This window comes from Protopterus annectens, chromosome 17.part0 (assembly GCF_019279795.1).
Source record: "Protopterus annectens isolate FY-2018-M chromosome 17.part0, PAN1.0, whole genome shotgun sequence".
NCBI lineage: Eukaryota > Metazoa > Chordata > Ceratodontiformes > Protopteridae > Protopterus > Protopterus annectens.
The window spans coordinates 532150891-532164155 of NC_056751.1; the positions used below are offsets into that span (position 1 = coordinate 532150891).

The following is a 13265-nucleotide window of genomic DNA, read 5'->3' on the forward strand; positions in this document are numbered from 1 at the left end:
ATTTACAGAGACTCCCATGGGGATGAGGACCACCATGGATTAGTATGTTTGTCTCACATGACCACCTTCTAGTCCTCACTAATAGATAAAGCCCTGGAAAGCCATGTGATCAGGGAGGACCTGTTCAGGATGATTACCTTGTCTTCTACAGTGGGATTTCATGCAGATGTTAATTTTTACTATGCTAATGGCTATGTTTAGAAACTGGGGGATGTGCCTGTACTGGATGAGGTAGCTTCCAACCTTTTCCTTTAAAGATAACATTGGGCAAGCCGCCACAGTAATGTAGAAGGATAAATCCCTGACTATGGCCCAGGTGACATGGGTGCAGTTATCAGCTTGGATGACTGACAGTGCAACAGGGAGAGATGGGCGTGCCTGTCCCAAGTGAAGGGGTTTTCATCAGTGACACTTCACTGTGGAAGGCATGATTCATTGATGAAAATTGCCTTCAAATAAGATTGACAAGCATGTGAGGCAGGCCAGGGAATGGATAGGGCATATAACAAAAAAAAAAAAAAACAGAGTGGAAGCAGCAATGGCCAGGCCATCAGGATGCCCACAGGAGTGACAACCAGCCCCAGACATATTGAAGTAAGGTGGGGGGGGGGGCTGGGACAAGTTGGTAGACCTGGTGTGGATGTAGGGTATTGGGGGTTGGGCCAGTGTAATTATTGATTTCCCAAAGGGTACCCAAAAAAGAGATAACATTAAACATAACATTCTGGATACTGTCTTCCACTGTGATGTCCTCTTGATCAGGTGCCCCATGATCTGGTAGTGTATCTTGAAAGGAAGAAGCTGGTGTTAATGACAGTGTAGGCTGTATGGCTTGGAGCACTGCTGCTATGGACCATAGGATTTAACATTGAGAACCTTCCTTGGAAGGTCTTTGTTTGAGTCTAACATGTCAGCAGTTATTTTCTTGGAGGCTTTATGCAATTGTAAGTTGTTACATTGTGAGTACATCCATAGCCCCGAAGACTATAGTGTTTTTTTGCAGCTTTCACAATTTAGCTGTTTGTACTGACTTCATGAAGAAGTTCCCACATTTGTTGTAGCCGTCAGTTATTGAGCAAATATCTGCAGAGGCATTCTCTGCACTTCCTGGGAGATGAGCACAAGAAGAAGAAGCCCTGCAATATGTCCCAGAATTCAACCAGGTGACCCACAGGTGTTGGAGAGAAAAACTCTTGGCTTACCTCACTTACTAGCTGGCTAGTGTTAGTAGAATGTGCCCACGGCAGGGATTAAGGATCCCTGGAGCAGCCCCAGTGTTTTACAGCCTCTACCAAATAGTCAAGGAAAGGATGGAGAGGCCTCAGTTGCATTCTCCTGGAGATGGCTGTTTATAAAATGGGCCTCTGTTCTCTTTCTGTCACTGTATTGCCCTCAGCTAGTTAGGACTCATGTTCATGCTTGTCATCTTTTTACCAATCAGCTGGACCTCAGCCACTATTATACTGTTTCTAGGAAGCAGTCACTTGAGTCACAAAGACATAGCTTGGTGGACGTAGTCAAAATGAAAAACACTCTTCTTACCAGTTCTCCCCCCCGGGGCCAACAAGGCATTTAACTCTGTTAAGAAGGGTCCACCAGATCTTCCCATATTAGTCTTAAAGTTCAGATCATAGAGTTTATACAGCTGTTTTATAGCCTTGTAACACTTGCACAGACAGGTTAGGGATGCACCCTTAGGGGATATGACATGATTCCAACAAGGATCCTAGTGCAGGCAACTCAGGTGCTTTAGCCACTCTTGGCATGCACACGCCAGTCTCCAGGTTCCTGTCAACCAACACTCAGCATGCACTGCTTCTCCAACTCTTCCAGGTGTGCAGAAACTTTACTTTTTCACGTTCGAGGCTGCTGTACACTGTTTTGGTGAGTTTCTCCATTCTGAATGTTGCGTAGCTGTGGAGTTGGTGTACATATGTTTGGAGCATGTCGAGGGAGATACAGGGTCTTGACTCAAGGCAAAAACACTTGCTTCAAGTTGCTTGTGTAAATTATATTTAACAGGCAGTTTTTCAGGTATTGTGACTGAGGAACTGCTATACAAGAGCTCATGTTATGCTCTTTCATAGTATAGAAGCAATGTGCATGCGCATGTATTAAGATTAACCCAGTTCTCGGCCACATATGAACTTGCCACTGTAGGAGTGGGTGAGGGTAGGGGACTTCCTGTCCTCTCAGATTCTTTCAAGGAACCTGATAGCCTTGTGGCCATTAAATCTGAACCAGATAAGGATGAGTCTTTCCTTCCCTGTGGCTGCTAACAAGATGACACCTCTCCATCTCAGGCTTACAAAGACATCTGTGGGCTAGTCTATAGTCATCAGTTCTTCACCCCAAAAGTACCGCATTGTTTTCCCAGGGAAGAAGGAAGAGTCTTATGTAATCCTCTCTATGGCACATAATATCAGGGTAACATATGCGCAGTCTTTTAAGTTTCTGGGCTCTGTTTCAGAGAAGGGAGATACTTTGTATAAACCCATGGCTTGGTGATCGTGATCATGACCAGGCATTCTTGGGCTGACCCCTGCATGATCACTTTGGACTTGCAGCAGAGCCAGTATGTTGCCACTTTGCCATCAGAGAAGGAGTCTGTATCCATGAATAGAATAGGTAAGAATATATTCTTTGCCATATCAGGTCTTGGAGTCCTCAACTACTTGTCTCACCTGTCCAGATTCCAGTCCAACCTAGTAGATCAGGCATTGAAAAATATTTTCCTTCTTCCTTCAGTGTCAGCTTTAGGAGGAGATGGGTAAAGCTCCTCTGTAGCCCTTCCTCTGTTGATACTTTGTCTAGGCTTAAGAATGTGCCTGTGCAGGATGGCCTGGTTGCAGCGGTTCTTGCTTAAGGAGGAACTCATATAATCTATCCTGGATGACTGTTTCAAGGAAGGGGTATATTTGGCCATCTTCTCAGGAAAAGAAGATACAGTTGTGTAGATATATTTCTCTTCACTGTTGAAGCATTCTTAACATTAGGGATCTCATGCCCAGAGCAGCCCAACATTCATCCAATGTACCAAAGCCTAATGATCTTGTATGCCGTATATTACAGTTGTGCTCCCGGCACAGAACATAGGTCATAAAAGTGCTGTATGGTTGCACTTACCCAGAACTGAGTTGCCCCGGAAGTGAACAGTCTCCATAGGACAAAGGAGTCCATGCACAACCAGAAGGAAAAAATGCAGAAGAAAAAGAGGAAACCCTCAGCCAGAAGGGAATCCAAAACAAAATCTAGAACAACCAAGAGGGGTTTAGAGGGATGGAGCGAATACTGTAACAATGAAGAGAAGGACATCTAGTGTAATGGTAAGATTTTACACAACTATACTCTGTCCTTCTATATCACTGTTGCAGTATTCTTAATGTTAGGAAGAGTAAAAAAGCTCAAGAAATAGAATGGGAGGTAGAAGGCAGAGAACAGCCCACAGCAAAACCCTATATAAAATGACTCTAGCAAAACCTTCTTTGGCCCCAGAAACCATGTCCAACTTATGCTTAGTAAAGGGTTGCACTGAAGAGCAAGTAGCAGCTTCAAGATTGGAACTGTTGTCCAACCCTTTGAAGAAAGCACCAGAAGAGGCAACAGCCGTAGTGTAATGAGCTCTAACAGAAGCAGACAAAGATTTGCCATGATAATAATAATGAAAAGAAATGGCTGTAGGAGGTGAAGCATGAAGAAACATCCCCTTCCAAGAAAAAGAAAGGGTGTCCGACTTCCATGCCAGATGACGTGGCACTGTGGAACAGAAGAGAGGGAGCTGCCTGTTCAGAGAGGGAGGCAAAAAGATCTACCTGAGGAATACTCCACCAATGGGCAATGTTCAGAAACACATCTTCGTGAAGCATCCATTCGTGAGCCTGTGTTTTGACCCTGCTAAGAGAATCTGCCACTAGATTGTGCTCTGAAGGAATGTATACTGCCTGTAGAGTTGAGTGATAACTGAGAGCCACCTCCCAAGCCTGAAGAGCCACCTCCCAAGCCTGAAGAGCCATCCTGCTGAAGAGGATTTTTGCCTCCCTGCTTGTTGACATACCACAACACTGTATTGTTGTTTGTGTACACCTTCAATGAACCTAGAGAGAACACGGGGTGAAAAGCTTGAAGGACCAGAATTAGAGCTCTCATCTCGTTGATGTTGATAAGGTCTGACATCTAATGGGGGGCAGAGACCCTGAACTTTCAAGTGACAAAACAAAACCCTCACCCGCTGTCTGAGGCATCGGTGAGCATTTTGTGAGAAGGGAGAGGAGGATGAAAGGGTAGGCCTGGATTGAGAGTAAACTGATGAATCCACCACTCAAATCCCTTTTTAGACAAGGAAGGCGAGGCACTCTGAAATCCAGATGGTGGCAGTGCTACAGCCAAACTGACTTGAGGTACCATTGCAGCTTCCACATATACAGTCTGACAAGAGGAAATATTGGAATAGAAGAGGCCATGAATCCCAGGGCCTGAAGAAGCTCTCTGGCTGACATGGCAGTCAGAGGAAGAAGAGACTGAAAGAAGGCTGACAATGACAAAACCTTTGGAGGTGGAAGAGAGGCCAAAATTGGCACTGTCTGATTTCTGCATCTCAGATACACATGATCCTTAGAGGGAGTCAGGATGGAGTATTGGTAGTTGATAGTGACCCCCAGAATTTGAAGAAGAGAGATGGTGAACTCCAGATCCTGCAACAGACAACTGGGAGAAGGTGCCTGAAACAATAGGTCATCTAGATAAGGAAAAATCTGAATGCTTTGGAGCCTGCACAAAGAAATCATAGGAGCTAGGCATTTTGTGAATACCCTTGGGACAATAGAGAGGCCAAAGGGCAAAGCAGATAACTGAAAATGAAAGGAAAAAACAGAGAAACATAAAATCTTTCTGAAAAGAGGGTGAATAGAGATTTGAAAGTAAGCATTCTTCCAATCCAAAGACAGCAGAAAAGCCTGGGGTAGTATAAGAGGAAACAGGGTTTGAGTAAGCATCCAAAAAGAAGGGACCTTGAGAAAGATATTGAGCAGGGAGAGATCCAGAATAAGTTTCCAAGTGCCATCCTTTTGAGGAACCAGGAACATCCTGGAGTAAAACCCTTTCCCCACTTGGGAAGGGGGAGCAAGCTGAATAGTTTCTTGCTTCACTGGGGACCCAAGACCTCCGAGAAATGAGGAAGTTGCTGTAGAGAAGGTTGAGGAATCCCTGAAAAAGGAGGGAGAAACTTCCATACCATAAAGTAACCTTGACAGATGACAGAAAGAACCCGGGAGTCTGAAGTGATGAGAAGCTAATTTGAAAGAGAAGGGAAAGATGAAGGGGACAAACGAACCTGATCTAACATAAGGGGAGGGCAAATTGACAATGAGAAGCAGGCGTATCAGATAAAGGAGCCTTCTGGGCTACAGAGATCTGTAAAGTCTTAGCAGAGGGGACCCACCTAACACCCTTCCTGCCCTTGGAGGCCTGGCAGGATTGCCTGTGAACAAAAGCAGATGTGGAAAGATAACTCGTGTGGAACTTAGGGATGGGAGAGGCAAAAGTATGTTTAAGGTCCTGCAAGGCTTTGCCATTCTGTTGAAGAGACTTCAACAGGTCAACAGCAGCAGTCCCAAAAAGATATTTATTATCCAAAAGAGCATCCTACAACATGGCTTTAATTTTCTCAGGCAAAGACTGGAGATGAAGCCAAGAATAGCACCTCATGACAGACCCAAACGCCACAGCCTTGGTACAGGCATCAGTAGCATCATAGCTACACTTAATGGAGTGGTGAGTTACTTGAGAAGCAAAACCTGAAATAGATAAGGCAGAAGATTTGCCTTCAGAATCAGCAAGGTCAGAAATAACCTGATAAGCCTAAACAGTCAAGGCCACAGCATACCTGGTCATGTGGTTCTAGTAATTAATAGCCCTAAAGGCCAAAGTAGAAGTAGTGCAAACTCTTACCAATTCTCTCCATTGCCCTACTAGCCTTATCAGAAGGCAAAAGTTTGGAAGCGGGCAAGATCTTGTATGGTTTGTCAGAAGAGACTGACACCACAGCAGGATCAGCAGAAGGACATTTAAATAAAAATTAGCAATCCTCAGGACCTTATAGAATCTATCAGGTTTCTTACGAACAAAAGATTGAGAATCCGGAGAACTGGAAACAGCAATGAAAGTGTCTGACAAGGCAGCTAACACAGGAGGAATTGCAGATGGTTTAGGAGTATCCACTTGAAGCAACTCATAATATGTCCTCTGAATATCGGACACTATACAGTTCTACTAGAGCTGTTGGGGGAGGTCTAGATTCCACTTTTCAGAGGAGCCATAGAGGCTGTCCTTCCTTTGGAATGAAGCTATTCCAAAAGTAACGGAAGGCTTCCATTCTGCTTGGATGCCTCAGGTTCTGGATGGCGACACTTTTATAGAGAATCATGCCCCTGCTGCCACAAGTAACCTTGTTGATGTTGATGGACATAATGAATGCCTTCTGGCACATCTTTATGTGGGATACAGTTAGGAAGTTCCTTTGTGTTGCCATGAGTTGACTCCATTTTTCGTACAAAGTGCTGAAGTCTGGACTTTCCTATGCTTCCACAGTGTTTATTAAGGTGTTGCCCTTGGTCTGTGCAGCTTTGCAGAAGAAAGAGATGTAGTCGTTCCTTAATGTCAGTGAGTGACTCCTGGTGCCCTTCTCAGGGGATTCCCCAAAACATTATTATAGTGGATGGCTACAGTCCCTGAGAGTGAACATAAACTGGAAGAAATCACTAGATTCCCATCTCAGGGGATTGTCTTCATTTGACACTCTCCTGTGTCAGTCATACCGACCGATGGAAAAACATCCAGTAGGTCATGAATTAGCAACATGAGTAAGGATGCAGTGGGGAGTCCAAGCTTGGACCCTCACATGCGTTCAGGCCTTGATGGCTTTAATGGTATTCACTGTGCCACTTGTACAACTGAGGAGGCAAGTGTTGCATTGGACTTTAAGGTGCCAGTAGTTAAAAGTCTCCACATGCTCATAGACATAGATTTCCTTTTTTATGTTAAATCCCTTTTGCTGGTCTCTGGAGATGAGGATATTTTCCACCAGGCTTTCAGGTGGTCTGTCATTCCTATAGCAGAATTTACTGCTTGTGATGGATATGTCAGTAGCAAGATGGGGCGCTCAACCTGGCTGATCCATGGCAGAAGGGAATGGATCCCCTATTGAGAAGGGAATCCACTGTATCCATTTGGAGATGTGCATACTACTCCTAGCCTTAAAAACATTGCAGGAAAAGCTGTTTCCAGGGTACCGCCTAATTCTTTGTGACAGCCTGTCTATCATATGGTATCTAAAAAAAGATTGGGAGTATGAGATCGTGCCGTCCTGTCCATAAAGGTGATGCACATTTAGTAATGTGCTGTAGATAAGAGCATTGCTCATTAGTTCTTATCCATGGGTGAATTAAACATGCTGGCAAAGTCTATGAGCTGTTCATACACTCTTCTCTTGGAGATGCATATTCAGGATTTGTTACAAGTTTTGATCTTCTGGAAGTGGAGCATTTTGGAAGTTGAGTGGATTGCCGCTTGAGAGATTATGTTTCTACCAGTCTTCTACTTGGTGACAAAGGACAAGGGCAAATCTGCAGTGGACATGTTCCCCACACATTGACTAGATAGTCATATATGCCTTGCCGCCATTTCCTCGGATTCTTTGTCCTTTCACAACATTTAGAGAAGAAAGGACAGATCTTCTCTTGATCGTTTCCTAATGGCAGAGAAGAATGTAATTTCAGGCTTTCAGTTGTGTAGCATTACAGTGAACCCTCTAGGTACAAGATAAAGGATCCTTCATAGTTGGGGCAACAACCAGTTGTGCTTTAGGTCCTGACTGTTCCTGCAGACTCTCTTATCCTGTTGGATTTCCTGAGCTGGGCTGTTAAATGTGTGTGTAACATCCTGAAAGCCTTTCACCTAGCAGATGTACTTTGCCAGTTGGAAGATGTTCATCATTTGGTTGAAGTAGTTTACTAACAGTTCTGCCACATGTTGGAGTCCTAAATGATTTTGTCTTCTGTTACTCCAAAACTGTAGTGCACATGACAGCTCTTTCTGCTAGTCATGCCCTGTGACCCATCACCAGCTGGTCATGTAGTTCCTTTGAAAATTGCTGCAACTCCATTTGTCTTTAAGGAACCCTATCTTTCTGTGGTATCTGAACTTCATGTTTCACAGAATTTTCTATCCCTCATTTGAGGATGGCTCTGAAGTCCATTTCTTGGAAAATTATGTTTCTACTTGCAGGATTTTTATTTAGCCCTTTATTTGTAGGAAACATTAGTTGGCCTTTCACTGCAGTTCATTAGAACGAAACTGTGTTTTCTACAGAGAATTGTCTTTAAACCATTCTATTCACCAGATTTTTTTCTACGTATATAATCCAGTACAGTGCGAGTTCTGATATGTAGTACCTTATTAGGCCTTACCTGAAGTAGGCATAAGAGTTCAGGAAGACAGCACAGCCGTTGGCCTGTTTTGCTACAGAGAGGGAGAGAATTGTAGTGATGAAGTAAATCCTTTCTTTTCTAAATTGAACTGCTAGTTGCTTTGCCTTTTGTAACAAGACAGTTAAGCACCTGTTAGAGGAAAGTCTGCTGTCAAAGGTCACTACACCAGGAGTATGATTGAGTCAAGTGCTTGCTTTAAAATACTTGTCTTGCAGATAATTATGCTGTTGCCAGTCTGACAGTAGTTCAAACCTTATGGGAGAACCACACCCACAGACTCAAAAAACATGTTTGTTTCATCATGGTTTGGTGTTTTCTACATTTTAACACCACTCTGAGACTAGTTACAGGTTTTTAAATATTTTTATACATAATTTCTGAGTCTGACCACATGGGGTCTGGCATCTTGAAGTAATTCTTATTGTTTAGTCTGCCTCTAGGTATCCCACAATGCAGTGCTTGTCTGTAAAAAGTTACATCACACAGGCCTCTTTCTTTCTAAAGTTCCTGTCACTGCATAGATTTTACATGCATCCACTGCTGTCTTTCAGTCAGTTAGTTTTAAGTAACATTTCATGCCGTTCAATGACTACCTAAAACACAAACAGTGCAAATGCCACAGAACAGACTTTCAAAGTGCTTTTTACTGCTGCTTCTTTTTAGAATGGCTAAACTGCAGTTTTATGTGAAGCCTGAATTGTATTACTTTGACTCATTTCCCATCCCCCTTCACACTTAACTTCCCTAGCTGTCAAAGTGCTAAGGGTGATTTGAGATGTTACCTGCTGTGATTGACAGCTCACAGCAGGAGACTTGATTCATGTACCATTTCCTTGTTCTAGCCTTTACTTTCTGTATGGGTAGGGGAAGGACCCGGGAGCTGTGACATCACAGCATGGGTGGGTTTTTAGGACGGTCCTGCTGATGTCAGTTTGGGGAGGGAATTGGCCAGAAAAACTACCTGTATTCAGTGGCCTTGATGACATCAATGAATTGGAGACTTTTCCAGGGCGGGTTAAGGTACTGTTCTAGTGGAGAGAAACAGTCCATTTAAAATATTTTAAATGCTGTGTTGTTGCTTATTCATAGCAGGAACAATAAATAAGGAGAAAAAGGACAGAAAGGTTGAGCATTTAATAATAGAATCCCATTGTTGTCCTTTAACCAAGTATTTTTGCTTAGACAATGATTCCAGGAGTCATGCCTATCTTGTCACCTTTGCTCTCTGGGGCTCCGCATTCTGAGCTGCTACCTTTAGGCCTTTTTTTTGTTCTAACCTCCCATGAGATTTCCTTTCACTGCTTCACATTCTTCTCAACAGTTGCTCACTACAGAAGGCCTCCATAGTGCATTCATTCATTTTCTGATGCCTGCTTTATCCTATTTAGGGCTATGGCAAATCCATGCCCTATTCCTCCTGATAGAGTAAGTCAGGGAATCAGTCATTGACAGGACAGCATCCATCACAGAGTGTGAATAAGCATGCTCAAGTGTACAGGCAGTTGGGAGGATCATCACTTCATCCTTTCAGCAAAGTGTTTGGGATATAAGAGAAACAGGACCCTCTCTGAAATATTCATACAGACACTGGTAAGACGTATACTCCCCACAAAAGGCACCTTGTCTTGGTGCTGAACAAGATATCAAAGAACTGTGATGAAGCAGTGCTAATTGCTACACCACTATATGTACCACTATAATCACAGTGTCAGCTGATTTATCTCCACTGTCTCTATGGCCTCTCTATCCTGCTGCTGTCAGTGAAGTTCCCTGTAAGTTGCATAATTGTATAATGTATTATACTTCTGCATGTTAAATGCCTGCTTCCAGTCTTTCAGGCTGTTCTTGGTCAGTAGATCGGAGGTCAAAGTAAGTGGCACTGAGCCTTAATCTTGCTTCCATAGCCAATGTGTGACATCATGCCATGCCTATCCAAAGCTCAGGAAAAGATTGTGTGGTGGACTGGGGATATCATAAAGAAAATCCCAACTAGATGCCCACTGTGGTGGGCCTCCTTTCATGTTAGCTGATATAGTGAGTGGGTATCTTTTGTTTACAGTGAAAATAAGCACATTTAAATCATTCAATTCCATTTTGCTTGTGGAAATTTATATGTATTTAAAATCTGGTTTTAATTTATTATCTTGTGTAACATAACATGTACAAGCATTGCTACTGGAGCACTGTTAATTATTAACAATGTGACATCCTTCTGTATTTCACATTCTTCATTGTATTGCTGTGTGGTTTCCTAGTGAATTCACTGTTTGGCATCATAGAATGTTGTAAGGTGTTTTGTGGCTATCCCGGGTTTTGTAGCTGATGTAAATGTGCCATTTTGTTCCAGGTGCCTTTCTACTTTTGTATTTCATCCTGCTTGTCATCATTGGAATTCCTTTATTTTTACTTGAACTTGCTGCAGGACAGAGTATTCGCCAAGGCAGTATTGGTGTATGGAAGCATATCAACCCCCGTCTGGCTGGCATTGGGTTTGCCAGCTGTGTGGTGAGTGAAGTAACCAAAACTGTACTGTCTCATGCTAGTAAGGCAGTTTGCCTTGAGGCTATTAAAGATGCAGACTGTACTGAATAAGTTAACTGTACTAACAGGAAAGAACCAATCTAAAAAGAACTTTATTAAAAGGATGCTAATTGATGTAGTGTGTTAGGTAGGTTCAACAACCTCTAATGACAGAAACTGACAAAAGTGATGTAGTATATGGCTTCACAGTGTTAATAAGATGATTGGAGTGTGACAATAGTTGAGATCTCTGACAAGACGTCTGAAAGGAGCCTTTGGAGCTCCAATAGGAAAGGTGTTAAGTACAATGTGGCTGGTCTGCATTCCCAACTGGGAGCAAGCCGTCAAGTTCTGAGTGTTAAAAGCAAACAGCCATTTTCAGATCATTTCAAATATCACACATGCACATATATATTATTTATGCATTTATTTTTATTTATTTGTCAACCAGGAGCACTGTTTGGTTGTATATGTATAACGATAAATACACACACCATAAGAGTTTTCATACATTGTCTTCATAGCAGCAGGATTTTTACTGTGAAAATTGTCAATAGTGAAGTTTATCAAATTGTTTTCGCTGACTGGCAGGTCATCAACGTTAAAAAAATTGCAGGATGTTTCTCTTTCTTCTTGGTTGTGCAGCCAAAGAGTTAGTGTATATACCAAGTTATGGAATGCAGGGACAGAACCCTCATGTCGGGGCAGGGATAAACTCCCCCACATAAAAAGTATTCTTTGAGGTATTTGTTTAGGAGACAGATATGATGTTAACGTAGGCATGTGTTGGTTCACTGTTTACTTTAGGGGGCTTAGATTAAGCTTAGGGTTTGATCACAAATCTAAACACATTGATTATATTTACAGTTGTATTTACATTATAAGATCAGCATGTTTTTATGTAGTGCTTTTTTTAGGCAGCCTAGGTTAGGGTCTTGGTTTGATTGTAAATGTAATCACATTGGTTATATCTGCAGTCACTTTATTTAGATCATAAGGTAAATATGGTTTGATGTACTGTTTACTTTAGGAGTTTTGAGTTTGGTTGCAAATGTTAATGCTTTAGTTACATTTGCAATAATTGGATTTAGAGGTTTTCTGCTTTTCAGTTAAAGTTGTAGATGAAATTAATATAGTGTATCTTAATGTAGTATATTCATATGTAAAGTGTATGTGTGTGTGTGTGTGTGTGTGTGTGTGTGTGTGTGTGTGTGTGTGTGTGTGTGTGTGTATACATGCATGCATGCGTATCACTCATCTGTTGTATATATTTTTTTTCTTAATTCCTGGCTGCACCAGTTAATAAATGACAAATAAATAACATAAATATATATTGTGTAGTAAGTTAGGCAAGCTGGCAGTTCTAACTGGAGTGGAACCGTTAAGCATTTAGGGATACAGGCACTTCCAACAGGAAAACATGCATTAAGCACTGGGGCTTAGGTTAGCGAGAAGGACACAACTAGATATCGTGCATTAAGATAATTGATTGTGCTGAACTTGAAATGGTTATTTTATTTTATTTTTTTAACAAGAAACATATTTATTAACTATCACATATGACATAGGCAATCATACATTTAAATAAGTGAAAACAAACCATAATGACATAATTTTAGTTGCAAATATTAAACATCACAAGCCATGTTGACAATTTTAGTTGCAAATATTATACATCACTTATAATCCTATCCAGTCATTGTCAGTCAAACATTAAATAGCTTATTCATATCCTGTCTTCTTTTAAACCGTGTTCCTCCTCTGCATGTATTGTTACCCATTTTTTTCTATGTAATTTGCTCCTAGCTTTTTTCTAAAGATCCCAATTCCGGTTGTTTTATCTCTGTTACTATCTTCACTACTTCTAGTAAAGTTGTTTTAGACTTTGATTTTCATTTTCTAGTAATTGCTTTTTTGGTAGCCACCATAATTAGAATCAGCAGGGCCTTACTATATTGTAGGGAATTCTGATTCTATATCATAGCTCAAAAAACATCACTTCCTTGGTTACACCAATTTGTGCTCACCCAGTATCTCTGATAGAGAAATCTGCATGGAATCTTTACAGTGTGCAAACTCATTACACTCTCAGAAAGTATGTTCCCAATGACTTCTTTCTTCCCCATCACACCTTCAACATGTGCTGTCTACCCGAGGAAAAAATATTTGGAGTCTACTTGGGATATAAAATACATATGTAAGCACTTCCAAGCAAAGATCCTAAATCTTCTAGGTTTTGTTGCATATTTGGGAAACATACAT

At 41.8% G+C, this 13265-nt stretch overlaps 1 protein-coding gene across 3 annotated transcripts in view; it reads left to right on the forward strand.

Moving 5' to 3' along the window:
• The window catches only part of LOC122791582 (sodium-dependent neutral amino acid transporter B(0)AT2-like), a 734235-nt gene that overhangs the window by 453088 nt on the left and 267882 nt on the right, over positions 1-13265 (forward strand). For all 3 annotated transcript variants that reach the window (XM_044059347.1, XM_044059350.1, XM_044059349.1), the window contains exon 5: positions 10831-10988. In XM_044059347.1, the coding sequence (XP_043915282.1) occupies positions 10831-10988 (158 nt within the window). The remainder of the gene's footprint in view (positions 1-10830; positions 10989-13265) is intronic.